Source organism: Eschrichtius robustus, chromosome 1 (genome assembly GCF_028021215.1).
Source record: "Eschrichtius robustus isolate mEscRob2 chromosome 1, mEscRob2.pri, whole genome shotgun sequence".
Classification (NCBI taxonomy): Eukaryota; Metazoa; Chordata; class Mammalia; order Artiodactyla; family Eschrichtiidae; genus Eschrichtius; species Eschrichtius robustus.
This window is the reverse complement of record NC_090824.1, coordinates 30,618,112-30,640,187: the sequence shown is the minus strand read 5'-3', so window position 1 is coordinate 30,640,187 and position 22,076 is coordinate 30,618,112. Positions and strand designations below refer to the sequence as shown.

General features: G+C 42.3%; 1 protein-coding gene across 10 annotated transcripts in view; it reads left to right on the top strand.

The window, feature by feature from the left end:
• SIPA1L1 (signal induced proliferation associated 1 like 1) overlaps positions 1-22,076 on the top strand; it is a 502,626-nt gene that overhangs the window by 438,385 nt on the left and 42,165 nt on the right. For 9 of the 10 annotated variants that reach the window (XM_068543380.1, XM_068543408.1, XM_068543417.1 and 6 more), the window contains 2 exons: positions 14,243-14,392; positions 19,289-19,413. In XM_068543380.1, the coding sequence (XP_068399481.1) occupies positions 14,243-14,392; positions 19,289-19,413 (275 nt within the window). The remainder of the gene's footprint in view (positions 1-14,242; positions 14,393-19,288; positions 19,414-22,076) is intronic. The other variant, XM_068543444.1, reaches the window with a different exon arrangement.

The following is a 22,076-nucleotide window of genomic DNA, read 5'->3' as shown; positions in this document are numbered from 1 at the left end:
CACTTTTGTCTCGAATTCACTGTAAAATGCAGCACTGTGAACTAAGAACCTCGGCCAAAAATTGAACTCGATAAAGTACTCTTAAAATGTGAATACAAATGGACTACATAATTTTAAATCATTGCACTGTAAATTCAGTTACCCCAAATTACCTAGGCTAATGAAGGAGACGGTTGAACTCAATGACCTGCTAGTGCCCTCCTAGAAGAAGCCAACTTCTTTCTGTCCATGCACTGTCCTTTCCCCACCACTGTGCTTGTCTTGATCACATCTCTGAGTGTTTTTGTGGCCCCCGCACTGCAGAGGGATCAGGAACCCTCAGAGCTGGTGGGGAGAAGTCTCTGTTCCAGGAGCTGCTGTGGGTAGAAGGAAGGTCTCTGGAGCCAAAATGTGAGCTTGACTCATCTGAGCCTCAGGAACCAGGTCCAGCAAGAACAGGGCGCCAAGGAAAACAGATCCCAGCTATGCTTCAGGAGTCATTGGTTCAAGTTGAGAGCAGAAAGTTGGAGATTTTAAAAACCACACAATGATGTCTTTTATCTTAAAAGACATAAAACATTGTCACTTAACTATTGCAGAAATACTAGAATACCATGTAGAAATAGTTTAATCACAACAGACAACCAAAGAAAAACCTAGTTGTCTTTCTAAAATTCCTCATGTAATACTGGGGATTTATTTACAGAGCCTTGCTATTTATCTCAATAAAGGATTCCTCTCCCAAAGTGGCTGCATTCCCATCTGGACTCCTCTTGCTTTCATTATTTTCGAGAAGGAAAAGCATCCAAGTGGTCGCTGAATAAATTCTTTGTTCTGCACATTCCAAACTTGGCTCCCTCTGAGGTGTGTGTTAACTGGAATTCATGATTTGGCCCACATTTGGAAGGATGAACCTAGGAAACCATTGTTTAGAGAAGGACCTTTTGTTCCTCTCAGTGCTATTTTCTTTCTCTCCAGGACAGTCATCAGGCTTTTATGAGTGAAATTGGATTTGTGTTATTTTCTTTATACAACAGTCCCTATAATAAAATAGCAGAATATATTTTGATTCCACGTCGAATTTAGTTTCTGCAACAGAAACTAAAGCTTATTGCTGAACATACTGACCTCTGAAAGTGAAAATATTTTTTGTAGCTAATTATCCTCTTACGATGCAAGCAACTTTTAGTGCTGAAAACAACTCCATTTTTTCCAGATGGAGATCTTTGAGTTCTAGAGGTTCTTTTTGTGGGTACTTGTGTCTGCCTTTCATCGTAACTCCACCCAGAGGAAAGGGAATCCGCGTGCTCTCCCTTTAAGACTAATAATAGCCCTGTGGCTCTCCAAGCTATAAGAGGAAAGTGACAGAAGTGAGGCTGCCAATGGTTTTTTAACCTCTACTCACTTCCCTCTAAGGCTTCTTAGTTTCAGAGATCCTTGAGGACATTGGACTAGGATGTAAGATCTTATGACGGAGGGCTTGTAAAATCTAAGCTTTACATTTTCAGGTTATTTGGCTCCTCCTTCATTTTGAAAGGTGTGGTAATTAGACGGCTATTCTTTCATGAAAATTTAAGAGTTCGCTGTCCTATCCCATCATTCTTAACTTTTAGTAAAGCAGTATTTCTTATTTAAGTTTCAACTTTGAGTCATAAATAGAAGGTACTATTTGAGAAACTTTGTATTGCTACTGTTTGCAGAATATTTGAGTATAGAATAGACTCATGACCTTCATCGGGAATACTTCCAGATTCCTCAGATTCATACAGTGTACCTGGGAATATAATTTCCTCCATGAAACGTAGTAAAATATAACTAAAAAATTTAAACATTCCCTTCATAGTCTTACTGAGAACAAACCACCTTACTGTGACGTGGAAGTGAGGCCCCTGGCCGGGCGCACCTCCTCCATCTGACTCTTCCCTTCATGCCAGCCCTGCCCTGGGTGCCATTTGCATTTGTACCTGGGCCATCTAGAGGGTCTGATATAGACCGTTCAGATGAATCACAAATAGTCAAAACAAATGCCCAGGTCTGCCATTCCTTGAATCTTGCCTTACCAATAGTGGCATGAGCCCGATACTGAGACTAAAGGATGGTCCCTCGGTATCTGCGAAGATTGGTTCCAGAGCCCTCCATGGATACCAAAATCTGCACCTGCTCAAGTCCCGTAGTTGACCCTCACGTCCTCGGATTCAACCAATTGCAGATCGTAAACATAGTAGTGTATGTATTGAAAAAATCCCCGTAGAAGTGAACCTACGCAGTTCAAACCCATGTTGTTCAAGGGTCAGCTGTATTGCCTTTACATGGTTGGTTTGTTCCATTTATTTTTCTCCTCCAGTTTAGGCAAGTTGTGTTTAACTGTAGAGAAACCAGCTGTATTTAAGCTTAAGTTAGCAGCCGCCTCAAGCCTACTCTGCACGTGCTGCACAAATCTGCCTACTTCATTCACCACGGTTGGACCCAGCATGGTTCCTTTTAGATGAAAACTGAATATACTGCTTGTAGAAACTTAATCTACTGCTTGTAGAAACATAGATTTTCTTAAATGGTGTGCAGGATCCCAGAGTTAAAGGCCATTAGAAATAATTTTTTTTAAAAATACTTGTGGAACAGATTATCCTTTTTCCTTTAGTACCAAGGTCATGATTTTTAACATACTAAAAGGTGTTGGTTTTTGGAGTTTCTAACAAGAATTGTTTCACTGAATTGTGCTCTCTATACATTGTTAAGAGAAACTGATGCAGTAAGAACAGATGGCGCATTTGCCATCTAAGTAGAAAAAAGTCTGATTTGATTGGGTTTAAATACAGGAGCTTTATGCTCTCTAAGTGGCCTTTCAAGTACAGAATTTTATGGTATTTGTGGGAGTAGTTCTTATTGACAGAATTAATATTTAACAAAAATAGGTAATATGATGCAATCACTCTTCTGGCCTCAAATTTATCTAGAGTGTAAGGGTAGGACTGAAATAAAAATAGCTGGCTAGGGCTTCCCTGGTGGAGCAGTGGTTAAGAATCTGCCTGCCAATGCAGGGGACACGGGTTTGAGCCCTGGTCCAGGAAGATCCCACATGTGGCAGAGCAACTAAGCCCATGTGCCACAACTACTGAGCCTGCGCTCTAGAGCCCGCAAGCCACAACTACTGAGCCCACGTACCAGAGCCCGTGCTCCGCAACAAAAAAAGCCACTGCATTGAGAAGCCCGCACACTGCAACAAAGAATAGCCCCCATTTGCCACAACTAGAGAAAGCCCGTGCACGACAATGAAGACCCAACACAGCCATAAATGAATAAATAAATATATAAATAAATAAATAAATAAGTAAGTAAATAGCTGGCTATAGTACATTGAACTTAACACGTTACTGTGTTTAAACATAATGTGGGATCAGTAATAAAACCCTGATCTGGGTAATATGTTCAGAAAAGCTTAACTATTTCAGAGGCTTTGCAAAAACAACAGGCATGTTGGCACACAAAGGAATTTTCCTTTCTCTTTTTTGTAGATGAAATATTTCCAGGCTTTGTATAAATATTTAATGTCGGATCTTACTGAACCATTGATACTTTTGCATTTTACCTGGATACCATACTATTCCCCTTTCCCTGCTGTATTTGGCGCTCAGCAGCTGGATGGAGTGTTGGTTCCTTTACGGAGTTACAGCTGGCTACACCTGCAGCCTCCCTAACGCCGCCCTCCTCTGCAGACACAGCTGCACCATACAGAGCATGAAGATTGTGCTGGAGGATACTGTTGAAACAAACAAAAAGAGTTCTCTCAGCATAATTAGTTGCGTGCCCATTCTTTTTGGGGGGGGGGGGCCGTGCCGTGTTGCATGCAGGATCTTTTTTTTTTTTTTGGCTGTGTTGGGTCTTCGTTTCTGTGCGAGGGCTTTCTCTAGTTGCGGCAAACGGGGGCCACTCTTCATCGTGGTGCGCGGGTCTCTCACTATTGCGGCCTCTCTTGTTGCGGAGCACAGGCTCCAGATGCGCAGGCTCAGTAGTTGTGGGTCACGGGCCTAGTTGCTCCAAGGCACGTGGGATCTTCCCAGACCAGGGCTCGAACCCGTGTCCCCTGCATTGACAGGCGGATTCTCAACCACTGCGCCACCAGGGAAGCCCCATGCAGGATCTTTTAACCACTGAACTTCCAGGGAAGTCCCTCAATCTTTATTTTCAAGGAAATGTTTTCTAGGTTTATTTCGAACAGGTTCTGTGTTAATAATCCTCACGGTGTCATTTTGTTTTCAGACAAAGCCAGCACACATTTATTCTTTACTCTTCCTTTGTTTGGAATATTAGCTGTGGCTAGAAGTTGCATGACTTGTTCTTTCAAATACTGCCCTCCTGGATCATAGTTGTTTGAGTTGACATGAGGACCTTGACTCATGGAATTCTTGAGTTTCATTGGGGTTGCTCAGACTGCATCCCCATTGACTGCTGTATTTCCAGAGCCACTGGATGTTGTGGGCTTCGGCGTATCCGGTACCTTTTGCCATTCCCTCCTCCTTCAAACTCCTCTTCCTTATCTTCCAAAACTTTCCTCCTGATTTTTTTTCTTTTTTTTGGTCAGTTCTTTGCCTTTGTCTTATCCCCCCCCCCCCGCCAAATGCTGTGTTCCCCCATGACTCCTTCCTCATTTTTCTTTTAATCCCCTACTGTGCAATATCTCTGAATAGTTTATTTGTTTTAGTAACCTCAGCCATCATGTGTATGTGGGCAGTTCCTGGATAGTACACATTTGGTCTTGACCTCTTCTTTACTTTTCATATTCATATGCCCGTCTTCCTCCTGAATATCTGCACTTGAATGTCACACCAGTGTCCCAGACTCACCAGTCCAAACTGACTTCAGCCATACTCCTGCCCGTCCTCCACCTCTTCCTTCTCACGTGTTGCCCATCTTGGTGAAGGTCTTTGAATTCTGCCCAGGTAGCCAGAACAGGACTAGAATTCATAATTGCCCTCCTGCACCCTCATCCCCGTCTCCACACCCATTTAGTTGTCAAGTTCTACCCTTCGGTTCAGTCCCTCATGTAAGCATGCTCCTTGTCATTGCCTTAGGGGCTCTCGTTTCACACTTAAGATTTTTCTGGCCAGAACAGCCTCCCACTTTCTCCCTGTCCGTGCTGCATACTGCACGGGATGGCCTAATACAAAGGGAATTGCTCCTCAGGCCCTGCCTTTCATCCTAGCCTTCCGCACAGCCTTCAGTATCAAGTCCACCTCCCGCTGCGGATTTACTGACTTGGCTTTGTCTTTCCCAGGCTCTAGGCTTGTAAGTGACTCTCTGCTGCCAGGTTTTCTCTTGATAACCTTTATACCTGCAGCTCCGCTTGATCTGCCTTCTACCCCATCCTTCAGCAGCTTAACAGCTGCTGGTATTTTAACACCAAGCCCAAACCTCACCTTCTCTGAGACGTCTCCTCCCATCTCTGCCTTCATTGCCCATCCTGGGAATTTTCATATTGCTGCCTGTCTGCTTCCTTCACAGAATTTATTATATTTCATTTTAATCTTATTGGTCCATTTTTCCAATTTAAGGTAGCCTGTCTTATTCATCATCATATCCCAAGGACCAACTACTGATTCTGGCATTTTAATAGGCTTGCAGTGAATTTTTTTAAAACTTCATCAGTTAAGCCAGTAAGCAAAAAAACTTAAAGAAGTAGGAACAGAAGTAAATCAATGTGGGATAAAATAGTTGGGGTTTTTTTTCTTTTTTTTTTTAACTTTTTTTTACTGTTGTAAAATATACATAACATAAAACTTACCATTTGGACCACAGTTCTGTGGCATTATGTATGTTTCCATCGTTGTGCAACTACCACCAACATCCATCTCCAGAACTGAAACTGTGTGTCCATTAAACAATAACTCCCCCTCTCCCCAGCTGCTGGCTGTTACCTTTCTACTTTCTCTGTGAATTTGACTATTCTTGGTACCTCACATAAATAGAAACTTTATGTAAGTGGAATCATAACAATATTTGTCCTTTTGTGACTAGTTTATTTCACGTCAGTGTAATGTATTCAAGGTTCATTCATGTTGTAGCATATGTCCAGTTTTCCTTCTTGCTTATTAGCTCAAGCTGCTATAACAAAATACCATAGATTCAGTGACTTAAACAATGGACGTTTACTTCTTACAGTCCTGGAGTCTGGGAATTCCAAGATCAAGGTTCCAGGACGTGTGGTTCTTGGTGAGGACCCTCTTCCTGACTTGTAGAAAGTGCCTTCTTGCTGTGTCCTCACACGGCAGAGAGCTCTGGTTTCTTCCTCGTCTTATAAGGGCGCTAATCCCATCATGGGGTCTCCACCCTTATGACCTTATCTTAACCTAATTACTTCCCAAAGGCCCCACCTCCTAAAGGCATTACATTGGTGGTTAGGACTTCAAGATATGAATTTGGGGGTGGGGGGGAGTCATTAAGTCCGTAACCTTTCCCTTTTTTAAGACTGAATAGTATTCCATTGTATGTATGTACCACATTTTGTTATCCATTCATCCATCAATGGACAGTCAGGTAAATCAGTTTATTTTTATAAAATTAAATGACACATAAAAGTGAAACATGCTTTAATCCGATAAAGCTATAGAATTGAAGCTTAGATTTAAGTAGAATTCTTTGCTTTTTGTTGACTAAGTTCAGAATACTCCTATTTTAAAAGTATATTGTGTGTAAAGCTGTCTAAAATTCAAAGTGAAAAGTGATTGTTCTTGATTGAATTTCCTCTAATTGGTTTCAGTTAGGCTGAAACTGAATTATGGCATTTTATTTGTCAGCCAAGTTAAGGTAGAAAAGCAGAGGGCTGTACTTAACTTAAACTCACCGAGCTCTTAAGCCTCTTTTTCCCCAACTCTTCAAAGGAGTAAGTGTACTCTGGCATCTACATTGGGGTCAGAGTTTAGATAATTTGCAAGTTCACACTTTTAGATTAGAGAACAAAGGTGTTTCCTTTTTAAGCATTCAGGAAATGGGCACAGCGGCCTGAACCTGGCACACCTCCCAGTTCCCTTTCTTTTATAAACTCTAGAGTGAGCCAGGGAATGAGACCAGGGTGCTCCCATGTGGTCCCCAGCTTAGGCTCTTGAATTGCTTCATCGTTCCTTGGGCCTTGAAAGTGGCTGCTTTGCACTCCACCCAGGGAAATGTTCCAGGGGGCTCCTCCTTGCAGCGCCACCAGTGTTTTACTGTAACCCGCCCAGAAATTCCCAGATGTGCCAGGAGTGCAGGCTCTGCCGTCCAGGGGCCTTGACTGGCATCCTGGCCCCACCCCTTGGGAGTGATGTGATGGTGGGAAGTTCCTGATCCCCTCTACACTTCAGCATCGCCAGGAATCAAACGGGCCACTAGCCCCACCTCTCAGAGTCAGCATGATGATTAACTAAGGTAATATAGTTACTCTGTGTTCAACCCGAGCTCTTAGGACAGGCCTGGCACACGGTAAGGCTTAGAAAATGGTAGTCCCTGTTTGTCTTTGGTGTCATTTTGTAGATGCTCTTCTACACACAGCTACATGGAAGTCAAAGAGAGCTAGTTGCAATGGGGTACTTAGGGATATGGGTAGAGCTGTCCAGACTTGACTGACGAGTCAGTTTGCAGCCTAATGCAGGTCACGCATGTGGTGAGTCAGTGTGTTTCCAAGGAGCAAGTTGTGCTGTCTTCAGCGCCAGCGTCCTGGTTAACCTCGGTGAGACGGAGAGGCCGAGTTCAGGAGGGCTGCTGTGCTGGGAACAGTCATGGTGAGCTGGTGTAGGAAATACTGCAAAAACCATCCATTGAATTAGAATAGACTGAGAGGTGATCTTGTAGAAAGCGGTCGTGTTATAGGAAGAGAATGAGGTGGCAACTGGGCACATCGTTCTGTGTGTCAGTAAGGAGCTGTCCTCCTCCGTGCATCCAGCAGCAGGGTCTTGCCCTCTTAGCCCTTTTTTTAAGGGAGTGCTGCATTAGGACCACCCAGGGAGGCCTGGCCTGGTCCCACCTTATGGGAAGGGTCTAAAGGCCCACAGTGGCCCTGGGGCTTCCTCCAAAAGCACCCCTTGTCCACCCCCTGACACCTGACACGGGGAACGCCTTCCCAGAAGCCAGATCTACTATGGGTCCTGCTGTAGCCCTCCCCTCATGGAGAAGGCAACAGGAGTCTTAGGCCCTTTTTTTTTTTATTTTGGATGACCACAACAAAAGCAACAATGATTGCAATTACCAAACACGAAACACTCATGCTATGTCATAATATTGACATTCAGTCCAGTAATCCTCCACTGTAACAGCTCCTTTACTTTGCAGTGAAAATTGATTTGTATATTCTTTGCCTCTGAGTTCTTGTGGGATTTTTTTTTTTTTTAATTCAAACAGAAAGTCACAAAAATTATACTCATCCTCATCAGTTCACTCAGTCCCATGTAATTAATTTTTTTTTTCATCTTGATCCTTTGTTAGCACTTTTATGAGTTCATCAGTTTTTCATTAGAGTTCTGAAAATGCTTATTCATTCAGTTCAGCAGTACAGTCAGTTACCAGAAACCTGTACTTGTCAGAGTCTTTTCCATGAATTCCTTGAAGATGAAACCCTTTTATAGGAACATATTTGCAAAAGCATCACAGTACACCCAGAACTGTCTGTAAATGACAAAAGACTTAAAAATGACCATGGTTAAAGATTTGATGAAAGTTCATAATAATGCAATTGACAAGGAAATTTAGTTATTTCTGAGATATACATATTAAAGTAATAACTAGAATTGTGACTTATAACATTATACCAGAACATATAAGATTTTTAGAAATTTCATGTAATGTCTGAAACATTCATATTAACATATTTCCATACAAACAACCCAATGAAAGTTTAGTATTAGTTGTTTTGTTTGTTTTTTTTTTTTATACTGCAGGTTCTTATTAGTCATCAATTTTATACACATCAGTGTATACAAGTCTTAGGCCCTTTGCCTGATGAGGGCACATCAGCCATATGGACACGTTTATCATTAGGAATTTAAATAGTTCTCAGGGGTAAAAAGGGATATCCCGCTGCCTTATATTTGAAACCACTGACATTTTTCTTTAAGATTTGTTGATTGCACAACACGTGTGTAAACGTGTGCGAATGCGTGATAATGAGACAGGTGAGCTACCTAGACCCACGCCCACAGTCAGCAGTGTGGAGTCTCCCCGGAAGCCTCTTGTGCAGAGCCCGGGACAGTGAGTGGTGTGACCGAGGTCTCCTTCCACCCGTGGAGCTCCCTCCGTATGGTGACAGGGTGGCCGTCTGGGACCCACCTATCATTGAAGTGCCTGCCGGGAAAAGTGGGTTTAGTCTCCTTTTTACCTGCAGGAACGATTGTCGTGAAATAATGAGATTGGCAGAGTGTCCTTGGGGGCGGTCAGCAGAGTTGAATTGACCTCTTCACCCGAGTGCGTATGTGTGTCTCTGGCCACTGGGCTGTCGGCTGGTGACTCGTACCACCGGAGGGCTTGCTGGACGCTGCTTCAGGCCACATGAAGATGACCCTGGACCATTTGCTCTGGACCCACCTCCTTAGGATCTGCAGGCTCCTTTTAAGGAGCAAGCACCAATACACAAGGAGGGGTGGCAGGGGAGGTGGTTGACTCATATACCGCGGCCCTGCTAGCAAGTTCACTGCCGTCTCCCCACCAGTCCCCACTCCTGGGGAGAATCGGAATCCAGCCTGATTAAATAGCCTAGAGGCTCCCAATCTCTGGCTTTCGGTTTGACTCTTCTAGTTTCCCATTATATTTAGAAAATGACAAATGACGATGGCAGCTGAATGGCACATACGCCAGGCTCTGTTCAGAGTCTCTTATGTGAGTTTTCTCAGTTAATCCACCCAACAGCCCAGTAAGTTGGTGGCTCTTTCCCCCTTTTACAGATAAGGATGCCCGGGGATAGAGAGATGAAATCGTTTGTGCAGAGTCCTGGCTGGTTAGTGGTGGAGCTGAAATTAGCACCAAGGCCACCAGACTGCGGAGCCCCTACCTTCGCCACCATGCTGCAGGGATGAAGCCTACCACCATATATAGATGGTGCTCAAGAAATACTTGCCAGATGAACGCATGCGTGTTTGTGTGCTAAGGGGGCCCAGCCACGTGTGCTGCAGTCAGGGCCAGCTTCAGGTGTGTAGCCTGGGTAGCTGCACAGGGCCACACGCTTAGCAGGGATCAGTGTTCTGCTTGAAATTTGTAATACGTTTGAACAAGGAGACCCAGAGTTTCATGTTGCACTGAGTCCCACAAATGATGTAGCTGGTCCTGTCTGCAACCCATTTTAATGTTCTGTTCTGTAGAGTCACCCTTAGATATAAAATTGGCTCTTCTCAAGAGGCACCCATGATGTGTGCCAGGCTGTGAACCTCCAACAGCTTGCCAGCAGCTGGGAGATGATGATCCTTTATCTCGGTGGGTGTGATGGGTTGCTGTATTTCCCTAACTATGCAAGAGTTATTCTTTGTTGTAAATTGATCTCGTCACAGGAGGTTCATCAGAACAGGACTTCCATGGTCCAGTCGGAATAGCTGATAGGGATTGCACGGTCAGAAAGCCAGGAATGGGTCTGGTTCACAAAGTTAGGAAGAGATGAAACAACAGGGGGGTGGGGTGATTGAATTTGAATACAACTTGTTCAAACTCTAGTCTGGATACAGCACCCAAATGACATTACCTTGAGTCATTTTAGAGAATTTTTTTAAAACAATTCTGGAAGAATCCTGGTTGATAAGCATTGCTAAAGACAGACTTTGACTGGATCCTATTCCCTGGGTGAATAGTGTTTTAATTGCTAAGTTGTGGTAAAATGCTGTGCTTAGTTATGGACTCGGATATCTAATTCGTCAGTCATTGCTGCTCTTTGAAATCCTCTCGGTTGTTCTGGCCGTCATTCCGCTGTCGGCACTTGAGTTACAGAGGGTCTTATCTCCTTGGACACATCCAAGCAGTGCTGTCACTTTGGAGTAAAAAGCAGGAAACAGAGGCATAATTAAACCCATACATAAATACTCAGGAAAGAAAAATTTAGCATCAGTTACTCGGATACTGAGAGTTCCTTATCCATAAATTGATGTCACAGTCTCAAGAGATCAATTTAATAAGAGTCTATCAATGTTAACATCGTATGTGTAGTTCTGTGAGTTGAGTCATGGGAAGGGTATGGTGGGGGACAGGGGTTATTTTATTAGAAATCTGGGGGGTTTTTGGCGCTTCTCTTCTCTCTTTTATCCTGACGTGAGGAGGCTTCTGGAAAAATGAAGAACTGATATTGATCTTGAACCATCTCTTCCTAATCCATCCCGTTCAACTCTTTGTTTTCATTGCAGTGAAATGTGCTGCATATAAATGGAAAGCTGACATTGAGTGCAGTCCTGCAGACTATGGGAGTATTGTCTGTCGAGCTGATGATCATGACTTTTTCAATTGCTGCATTCTTTGTACAGTCCAAAAGCCCTGGTGTTTTATTTCTGCAGAGGGAAGTCATAGCCCTAGAGAACATTTAAGATTGGTTACTTTAAAAACATTTAGTTATTTCTCAGCTAAATTGTTAAAAATGGAGGGAAGAGAATCTACTGAAATTAAGGCTAAAAGATTTTTAGACATTTCCTTTCTGACAGTGACCATAGCATTCTTGAAGAAGATTATTTCTTATATTCCACAGAATCTAAAGATCTCACAGCAAGTGAAAGATGTATTCATCTTAGTCCTCTAAACCTATTTGGGCATTAACATCCAGATGCCCGGGCTCATTAAGACTGAGAGAAAGTAGAAAGATCTGGGTTTATCTCAAAAGAGAAGAAAAGACTTGTGATCCATTAAGGTAGAGTAGGGGGGATGTCAGAGATTCAAGAGGTTAGCGTGCTGGCTTCCCATGTGAGCCAATGCGGGGGTTATTCTTTTTCAAAGTGGCAAGACAACAACCAGCCCAACTTCCAGAAATGATCAGCCGCAGCCTCTGGCAGAAGTAGACAGCCAGTGCCAGGCAGGTGGGTACCTTCCACTCCCTGACCTAGATCTGTTCTCAAATAATATTTGTGAGATGGTATCAAATTCAGAGTATTTGGAAAGACTAGTAAGTCATCAGAATAATGGCTAATTCTGAATTTTTTTTGCCTACCATACATACATCTAGAGTCATAAAAACATTTGGGTGGCATTTCCATCAGTTGCTGTATGTGTGTTCTGTGTGTGTGGACAGCCTGAAAACAAAGCCACTATTGAGTTATATAAATTCAGAAAAGGCATTGGAATGAATGCTGGCCTTCTGGAAATGCTATTTTTTCACTTTGGGATAACTCCAGCAACCAGATAGAATTTTCTGATACATTTGCCAAATAAAAGAGCTGAGGTTGAGAACTAGCATGATATATTTTAGCTTAATGTACGTTTTGGAGAGCAGGGTAAGAAAAGCAAGCTCTAAATATAAATACAAAAGTTACATCTTGACTTTGGCTATGGAATCATGTTGTCACTTCTTCGTAGATGCAAAAACATTTTAACATTCACCGTGAATATAATTTCACTGGCTATTACTTGTTTACCCCAAAGAGAGCTAAAAAGGCATCAGGCGCCCAGACGTGGCATTGGCCCCAACCCCGTTCACATTTCTGCTGCCGTCTCCTTTCTTTCCATCTTTCTGTAACACCTCCTCCTCTTCGCAGTAAGAAAATCAAAGCAGCTGCAAAATGAACTGTTTTTGAAGTTTCTCTGTATTAGGTGCATCTAAAAGCCAAACAAACTCTTAAAGCAGAAAGGAGTGATTCATGCCATTCCTTAATCCTTACCTAGTTTTCTTTGTGACCTACTCCTCCCATTCTTCCCCCACTCCAGTCCCCTTCCAACTGCTTCACAATAAGCAATGAGAAGTTTGGGAGATGTTTTAATAGAAAAGAAGGGATAACAGAATCACAGCTGATAACAGGTTTGTCGCTGAGGAAAGAACTGGGGCTCCCAAGTCAGATCTGCCACGTGGGCATAGACGGATTTGGGGGGGGGGTGTCATATTTTTCGGTGCCTGTCCTTATTCTTTTTCTGATAGAAAAGCTTCTCGGCGTGATTTTATTATGCCTTCTGTCAATTTCTGTACCTGAAGCCCCATCCTGCCCTGCTTCAGAAGGTACGTAGGTTCGCTGTAAAAAACTGCCATGTTTCAGTGAATCAGGTTCAGTCCCAAGGCTTCAAAACTTTGGCTTCAGTGTAAGACTCTGTGTGCAAAATCGTCTGACCCTGCAGACCCCTTGCAAACTGTCTTATTAAGCACAGAAAACCCAGCCTTCTGTAGGGGGCAGAGTACAGTGGACTCAGAATCAAGAAGCCTGGCTTATTGAAAAAGTGACTTTGATTCCCCTCCCTCAGCTATAAAATGGAAATGACCTGCCCTGCTACAAGAGCCAGTGATCTGTGCCAGCATTCACTTCGGAAATAAAATATCATTGTTATCAAGATTTAGCTGACGTCTCATCACAGTCTTCAACCTCACTTGTTAATATCCAGCAGTTGCCCCAATGCCTATTTGAGTGGAGACGGTAGAGGGCAGAAAATCACGTCTCTCCTAACTCCAAAGCTCTGGTTTCTGCGTCGAGCCAGTCCACAGGGTGAGGGATCCCTAATTTTAGAAAGAGATGTATTGTGGGCTACGTGGAGCACATCTCTGCTGTGTTATTATATAAACTCAGTCATTTCAGTGAAATTCAACAACTGCAGTTCTAGGCATGTTTCCATGGAAGTTTTTATATGGTGATACTACTATCAACCAAATGTATACACACTAAATAGCAATATCTGAATATTCATTCCAGACTTTGAGTAATAAAATTGGAAAACAAAGACGCATACAAAGAATGTACCAGTCTCACTGTGGTCATATACTCTGAGTAGAGCCAGTGGGGAGATTGGAATTAATTGCCATGTTAATGTCACTGGGGCTCATTTATACTTTGTGCTGCCATACTACGAAATTGCATGAACAGTGCAGCCCTTGAATTCTGGCAGCTTTTGGAAACATACATGTTTTCTTTTTTTCCCCTATTATTTTTTCACGCCCCCACCCCCTTCAAGGCCGTTTTCCAGCTGTCCCCTTAGGGAGTAGTTTTATGGGGAAGTTTCTTTTCTGGGCTTCCAGCTGGCTTTATTTTTATTATCTCCACGAAGTGGCCGCGTTTGTCGCATCTGTGTGTTATCCATCATGCATTGCCTTGGGATTTTCCCTTTGAATCGTTGACTTCACGTTTTTGGTTTGCACACACAGGCTGTCTCCTGGTTCAGATATCTATGTGACGGTCTCATCCATGGCTTTAGCAAGATCCCAGCCATGTCGCAACTCCCCGAGCAATCTGTCTTCATCCAGCGAGACTGGCTCTGGCGGGGGCACTTACAGGCAAAAGTCCATGCCCGAAGGGTAGGTATGCCGGAGTTGGCATTGCTGTCTCTCATATGTAATTTCAGACGTGTAAAAGAACTTCCATTCAGCCAGACTGGATCAGTTCACAAAAGAGCAAAAGGGAAAATAGGGTTAATACTCCAGATTAAAAAATGTTCTCATGGCTGGTTCAAACCCCTTCTTAGAAAGTTTATCATTCTTTAGTCTCTAAGGACTCAATGGCAAAGAAATCAAATTACATCAGTTCCTCCATTATATGTATTGTCTAGTTTCACAGTACAGATTTTGCCACTTCTTAAAAGTTCCTCCAAAGTGAGCTCAGTAGTATACTGCTCTGCACTGGGTGGAGTTTGTATTGATGGTAAAGTAGGGGAAATGTTCATCATATCCAAAGCTAAAAGGGATTTTTCTCATACTTTAGAAATCGGTGATTTCAGCCTGTGGGTTGTTTGGGAGTTTTTCTCCCCATCTTTTTTGAAAACACTAAACACCCAAAAGTAACTGTTTGCTTCCGTCCAGACTCACAAAGTAAAAAACTAAGTGTACATGATTGAAGAGGCTACTAAAAGGTAAAAAAATTGGAATGTCTGAAGCTGGGAAGTAATTAGCAGCAAAACATCGCATGACACACATAAGCTGGCTTTGCTCAGAGGGAGAGTAAAAGAACCATCACCGGCTTCCTGCTGGGATGCCTCTGGCGAACTTGATAAAGAACTTGAAACCACTGGAAAATCAAAAATGGGGTGTTTAAAAAAAGGATGTTTCTATGCCAAGTTTTCCCTGAATTATTTTTAACAAATGCACATGATTTACTTTCTTGAGATTTTACCATATTACAAAATAATTATGCTTATGAGAATACTTTCTTAATGGGTATTTTTTATCCTATAGTATTTTGTTGGTTTTTACAGCTAAGTATAATTTTATTCATGTTTTTGCTAAATGTTTATGTTAGCAGAAAGTAAGTAACAAAAACCACTATAAAATATACCTCCCACCCCACCACCAAGGATTCCCTTGGTAGCGTATCTAAAATGCACATTTCTTATTTTAATTACTTCAGTGACAATTAGTAAAAACAATTCTAGCTCTTATTTATGAGCCCCTGCAAGAAGTTTTATGAATCAAGTATTTTTATTATCCCACACCACAAGCCCAACTAATTATTTCTCTTTTTTTTTAAACATCTTTATTGGAGTATAATTGCTTTACAATGGTGTGTTAGTTTCTGCTTTATAACAAAGTGAATCAGCTATACATATACATATATCCCCATATCTCTTCCCCCTTGCTATTTCTTGTTTTAATTAGTAGATTTTAAATGGCCCGGTTTGACTTCAAAAGTAAGAATTCACTGCAGCTTCAGTGTTAATACAGCAATAAAATATAAATGAGCTACCAGCCACAACAAAATCATTGTTTGCTTCTTCTGTCCATTTTGGTATACACTCTCAAGGCATGCCAAAATGTAATTTGAAACATTAATTTTTGGTGAATATTAATGTTAGAAACGTGGTTCCCAGTGTTCGTGCTACACTTTTTTTTAATGCAGTGGTAATTATTTGACTTGATATTTGATACTAAACCTGCCATAGGTGGTATTGAGGGTCTCCCCCATTGCTTTTGAGGTTACCTGGTGATTATTTACTATACTGTATAACATCAGTTTTACCTGGGGTGAAACTTTACAAGAAGATGCTGGTACAGTGTTTTCCTTTAGATCCCAAGCAATTGTTGTCTGTATCAGTGATGCAAGAGACATTGGTGTTCACTGTCTGATTCACATGCCTTACTCATGGGTCAGGTTTGATCCTAAAGTTCACACTTACCAAGGGAACAATCGTTACATCTACTCTATAACTTAGCCCAGTAAAAATAAATAGGTACAGGGTGACAGTGAAGCAGGAGTGTATGGAGTCTGCTGCGAACTCATTAATGTGAAACTTGGAAAAGCTCCAAAGTGTGAGGTAATAACAACAGGTCCGTACACACTGATCGTCCATAAATGTAATCCGCCCCTTTGTTGCCCTCCGTGTGCTTCAGCGGGCTCAGTGTCTGCTTGTACGTGGTGTGTGCTGCCCGCTCCCTGGTGTAAGGATGTTGAGACCGTCCAAATCAGTTGAGAGGCACAGTTTCACAGGCTGGTTGATAAAACCTGCTCTACTTGAGTGAAGGCGAAAAAGGCACCTGCACCAGTTTAGGATGGGAATGAGAGAGAGTTAAAAAGCAACACGGATGAAAAGACATAGGGTCTGTTCTACCATCCTTGAGATGTGTTTTGGGGCCGCATACTCTGAGGAATGTTGACGAGGCAGGGCACGTTCAGAGGGAAGGATGGACTGGGCAGATGCGGAGTTGGAGGTCGTGGTGTAAGATTCGTAACCGCGGATGTGCAGCCCGCAGGTGGGCATTGTGGAGGCAAGGAGGCCGCGATGGCTTTCTCCTAGCACTCTTAGACGTGGGATTAAACTCGTCTCTGAGGGCAACTGAGCTCAATAAGTGAAAGTTATAGAGAAGGAGTTTCTAGCCCATTATGAGGAAGGTATTTCGAAGCTGTCAGCCTGCCCTGGAGAGCAATGGACTGCCTCACGAGGTAGAAGTTCTTGGTCACTGAACGCGTTTCATGTGTCAGCCAAATGATTACTTAAAAACTCCTTCAAGTCTGAACCGTGACTCCTAAAGTATTAAGTGCTCCTCCAAACAAAGGGACAATGAAACTCTTCAAAAAGAGGCACAGTGTCAAATTAGAACAGGTTTTGTCTGAGCTCCTCAAGGATGGGACCTTCGTAGCCCTGATGCCCTGGCACGTAGTAAACAAGGAGTGTATGTGAGAACTGAAATTAAAAATTCATTGGATGAAAATGTTTTTCAAGGCAAAGTTGAAAGACAGCCTTACTTTATCATTTCTTTAAAAGCAGACAGCCAAAAAAGCATTTGACTTTTTTTTTTTTTTTTTTTTTTTTTTAAATTTATTTATTTTATTTATATATTTTTGGCTGTATTGGGTCTCCGTTGCTGCGCGCGGGCTTTTTCTAGTTGTGGCGAGAGGGGGCTACTCTTCGTTGCGGTGCACGGGCTTCTCATTGCGGTGGCTTCTCTCGTTGTGGAGCACGGGCTCTAGGCACACGAGCTTCAGTAGTTGTGGCACGCGGGCTCAGTAGTTGTGGCTCGTGGGCTCTAGAGCGCAGTCTCAGGAGTTGCGGCGCACGGGCTTAGTTGCTCCGCGGCATGTGGGATCTTCCCGGACCAGGGCTTGAACCCGTGTCCCCTGCATTGGCAGGCGGATTCTTAACCACTGCGCCACCAGGGAAGCCCAAAGCATTTGACTTTAAATTCAGAAGTTCAAAAAGTTGGCTTTGGTTTCCACTGCTACAAAAAAGTAAAAGCAAAATTCCGATCCACTTCTTACTTTGATCTCTGTGGCTTTTTGAAAAATCGTAATTTAGTTAGTGCACATAACTAAATAACTAAATAAGATATTTAATAAATAGATTTAATAAATCTATTAAATTATTAAATTTAATTAATCTATTTAATAAATAGATATTTAACTAAATAGGATAACTAAATAGAATAGGATCATAGGACCAGTTTGAGGATATTCATTCTCCTAACCTAAACAAGGACCCCACTTAGGGAGGAAGTGGCAAAGATCATAATTAGTGAATCCTTTTTTTTAAATGAGCCCTTTCACTGAAGTTTTCATAAATCAAGGTTTTTGTTTGTTTTTAATAATGGAGGTAACTTTGTTTAGTGAGGCATATGAGTCAAGTTTGTAAATGACAGTCATTGGTGCAAAAAGTAATGAGGGAGATGTTGTAGTAGGAGTTTTACTAAAATATTTTATAGTTTCCCTGCTTTCTAAATGCTTTTATATAGATTTTTCTCCCTGGATCCATATAAGAGTTGCCATGACTCTGGGTGGAGAAGCTGAACTTGGCTCCCAGCCTTCCTCCTCCTAATCTCTTGCTCTTTCCAATACACCCCTTGGTGGTTCTGCCCACACATTTACCAGTTTGTAGCAAGGAAGACACCTGTCACATGCATCAGTTAATTCGGGCCCTTTTGTGTTTTATTGTGTAGATTACTCATAAATTCATTAGTAACCACACTCAGATTTGTAAATTTCCACATGAATCTTTGAATTTTATATTCTGGCCCTTTTTCCTGGACTCAGTCAGTATTTCCTTTGCTGATGTTACTAATCAAGGCATATGCTTTAATTAAGCCTATATTATATTATTAGTCTACACAGGGAAAATTAAAATGGGCTCATTAAATAGCTAAACATTCTTTCCAGAAATAGACATTTGCCTTTATATATGCCAGTTTACCTATTTCCAAATTGCCTTCCTAAAGGCGATTTAAAATTTATACATTTTGGAAGCGGTCCCTATGTAATGTAAATGATAGCGATCTTTGTTTTTCAGACCTTAGAGTAAGTGCTCAGAAAATACTTGTTCCAAGAATGAGTGCCTTAGTGATTTAGCAGATAACCGAGTTAAGAGAAACCCCTGCAATGTGCCAATTGGACGACAAAAAAGGAACACTAGGATGGTGACATTTTTCTTTTGGGTGCGAATGACAGTCTGAGCTTAGCTACTCAAGGGCCAGAAGTTTTTTGGTTTCTTACTGCATATCTCTTAGGTTGGCTCGGTCCTAATGGCCCCTGCCCTTGTTGACAGTTTACATACTTAGCATACATACCTTTCTGAACAGAGGGGTGTATACTGACCATAACATCCACAGTGCCAGCATCCATGTACACATGCACGAGGATGAGTACGCAAGTACAGAAATGTAAGCAAAACTAGTAGTACCTGTCGTTAGAGTTTAGTTCATTACTCCCAGGACCGCCTTCCCTTATGGGTGAGGTCCCTGATGTTGTCTTTGCCTTCGGGGAAATCACCACAGGTTTGGAATAAGCCGCAGATCCCCAGCCTCCATCGACAGGCACAACACCCAGTCAGACATTGGTGGCAGCGGGAAATCCACACCCAGCTGGCAAAGAAGTGAGGATAGCATTGCCGACCAGATGGGTAAGTAACTAATTCCTACAAAAAGCAAGTTGCTTTTATACTAAGGTGACTTTGGTTACCTTTGGATGATGTCATCAAGGCATTCTGTTCTATAATACAGCCCTCGGTCATAAATGGGAATGAGCATTAAGTCTCAGTTAGCTTATGTATAAGTGAAAGCAGCAATTAAGACCTGAGAGAAAAGTCAAGGAATTCTATGTAACCCCGACTTTAAAGACAGAAAGGACATAGGAATTATTTTCAGCACCAGAGTTAAAGTGCCAGAGTACCAAGCCGCATGTGTCCTAAGTATCTCCCTCCCCCCTTGTTTGTTTGTTTATTGATTTGTTTTTGCCCAGTATAAGTGCCCTGGGAGATTAGTTGGTACTAATGTTGAGTTTAAAAAAATTTTTTAAACTATGTGCAGAGAAGGAAAGAAATATAATTGTTCTTTAGTCACTTCTGTAGCTTGGTGAGAATGTCTTTCCTCCCTTTATATGCTTTTTCCCCTGGCTCTGCTATTAAGCTGTCAGCTAAGGAAATGTCTTAGGATAAAACAGCTGGAAGGGAAAGATTTGCATGAGTGAGCCTTCCTTTGGGTTTCTGGCACATAGCCCTTCACTCTCTCTCTAAGCAGTTCTACAAGATACCAAAACACTAGTTGATACAATAAAATTTTGCCATGAGCAAGATTAAGTTTCAACACAGTAGCACCAGGGATTAAGTGTCAACACAGTTGATACATCAGGGACTTGAATCTGGACTGTTAGGGTTTTTTCCCTTTATCTTATCTCTAGTAGCTTTCCCATCAGTACCATAAAAAGAAGTAAATTTCAGGGCTGAAAAAAGATCAGCGTGTAAGGCAAAGACCGCATCATTTTATCTTCTCTGCAAATGCATCGTTTTGTTCTGTTTTAACCACTGTGCCCATGTTTCCATGCCTGGGAAGGGCATCCTCAGTGCAGAGGTTGGAGCCAAGTTGGGGCTCCCAGCTGCTCAACGGGGGGTCAACAGAAAAAACAACCCATGAACATGGAAGGGAGTGGAGATGCATTCAGCTAAGACAGGAGTTGAGGAAGAGAAACGAAATTCTTAGGTTCTGAAGATAGGCTTTGTTCCATCACTTCAGTGAGATGTGCCTCGTTATTGAAGCCATCTGTCATTCCCCGCTCTCATCCCAGCTCCCACCCTGCCACCGAGAACCTGAGCATATCCTGATCCGCCGTTCTGCTCTTGACAGAATGTTTCACATCCCATGTGTTTTGATACTGTTGAGAGGGTAAGGACATGTGAACAGGATCCCTTCTTCCATGTGACTTTAGCAGCTTTTTTTGGCTCCTAGTTGCAGGCTTTGAACAAAGCTGCCCTCGAGCCTTTGTGCACTGTTCAGGGTCCCTCTTCCCACTCATGTGAAGTCATGCGGGGAATGAAGCGGTATTTTGGGACTGGAAAGGGTAATTACAAGGTTTGTCCTAGACCCGTATTCATTCTTTCACATAAGCCTTCCTCTAGTCTTTCTTTCCTTGCATCCACTTTAGTTTAGTGGCATCCACGTTGCGTAGATGAGTCATCGGTGAATCTTTTTAACACATTCATTCATCCTTTTAGTAAGGTATACCTTTTTTTAAAAAATAAGATACCCCTAGAGCCTGCCAGAGAAGCCTTTTTTTTTTTTTTTTTTTTTTAACCACGGCCTTTCTCCATCCAGAATCTAAGGCTTCAAAGAAAATGTTCAAATACATTTTTATAACTTTTGATATTCCAGCATTCCAGAAGGATAACCCAGCCCTTTCTGCCTGGCACTTCAGAAGGAATCTGGGGCTTTGCTGGTATAAACCATGCTAGGAAGGAATGGAGACAAATAATTGTTACGCTCTCATTCCTCAGTACACCATACTGAGTGTATAAAAGGCTGACCTTCCTACACTCAATTTGTAGGAACACAGTTCTCTAATGACCTTCAGGTCACCGGTTGAAAATGTCAAGCAGATTCTCACTTGTTAGCCAGACCTCACCTGTCTTTGTCCATCAGTGTGTGATAAACTGATGCCCAGGGGAGATGTGGAGCTTAGCGTGCTTCATTGGCTCACTCATCTCAGTGCAGTTTGTTTTTCTGCCTCTCCGCTTTTGGACACGGTTGAGAGAGTCAAAGAGTACACTGCCCAGTCCTGTACGTGTTAGGAATGGTGTTGCAGACGTGCAGAATTGTTGCTGTGAGCTCTTAGGTGTGTTAAAGAGGCTAAATCACTTACCTTTCACCTTTTGAACCCCATCTTGAATGCCAGTGGAGTCCAAAAGGAAGCAATTGTTTTAAGTAAACTAGTTGCTGTGTGTCTTTTCTGTTGTGCTTAGCTTACAGTTATAGAGGACCTCAGGATTTCAATTCTTTTGTCCTCGAGCAGCATGAATATACAGGTAAAATATTTCCAAAGTGTCATGGTAAGTAACGCGTGATTGCATCCATGCCTGTCTAGGTAATGTAGACCAAGCGAGGTTAGCCACACTCTGCAATGAATGAATTTCATAAATTTAATCCATGTATTTGAGACTTTCCCCCCAAACCGAAAGTTGATTCCTAACTTTGCCGCATTGTTCATGGCCTCTGGTTTGGTGGTACTTGGCTATGCTAATGTGTATGATATGACACACTGTCACCAGCTGCAAGCTTTATCCATCAGCCACTT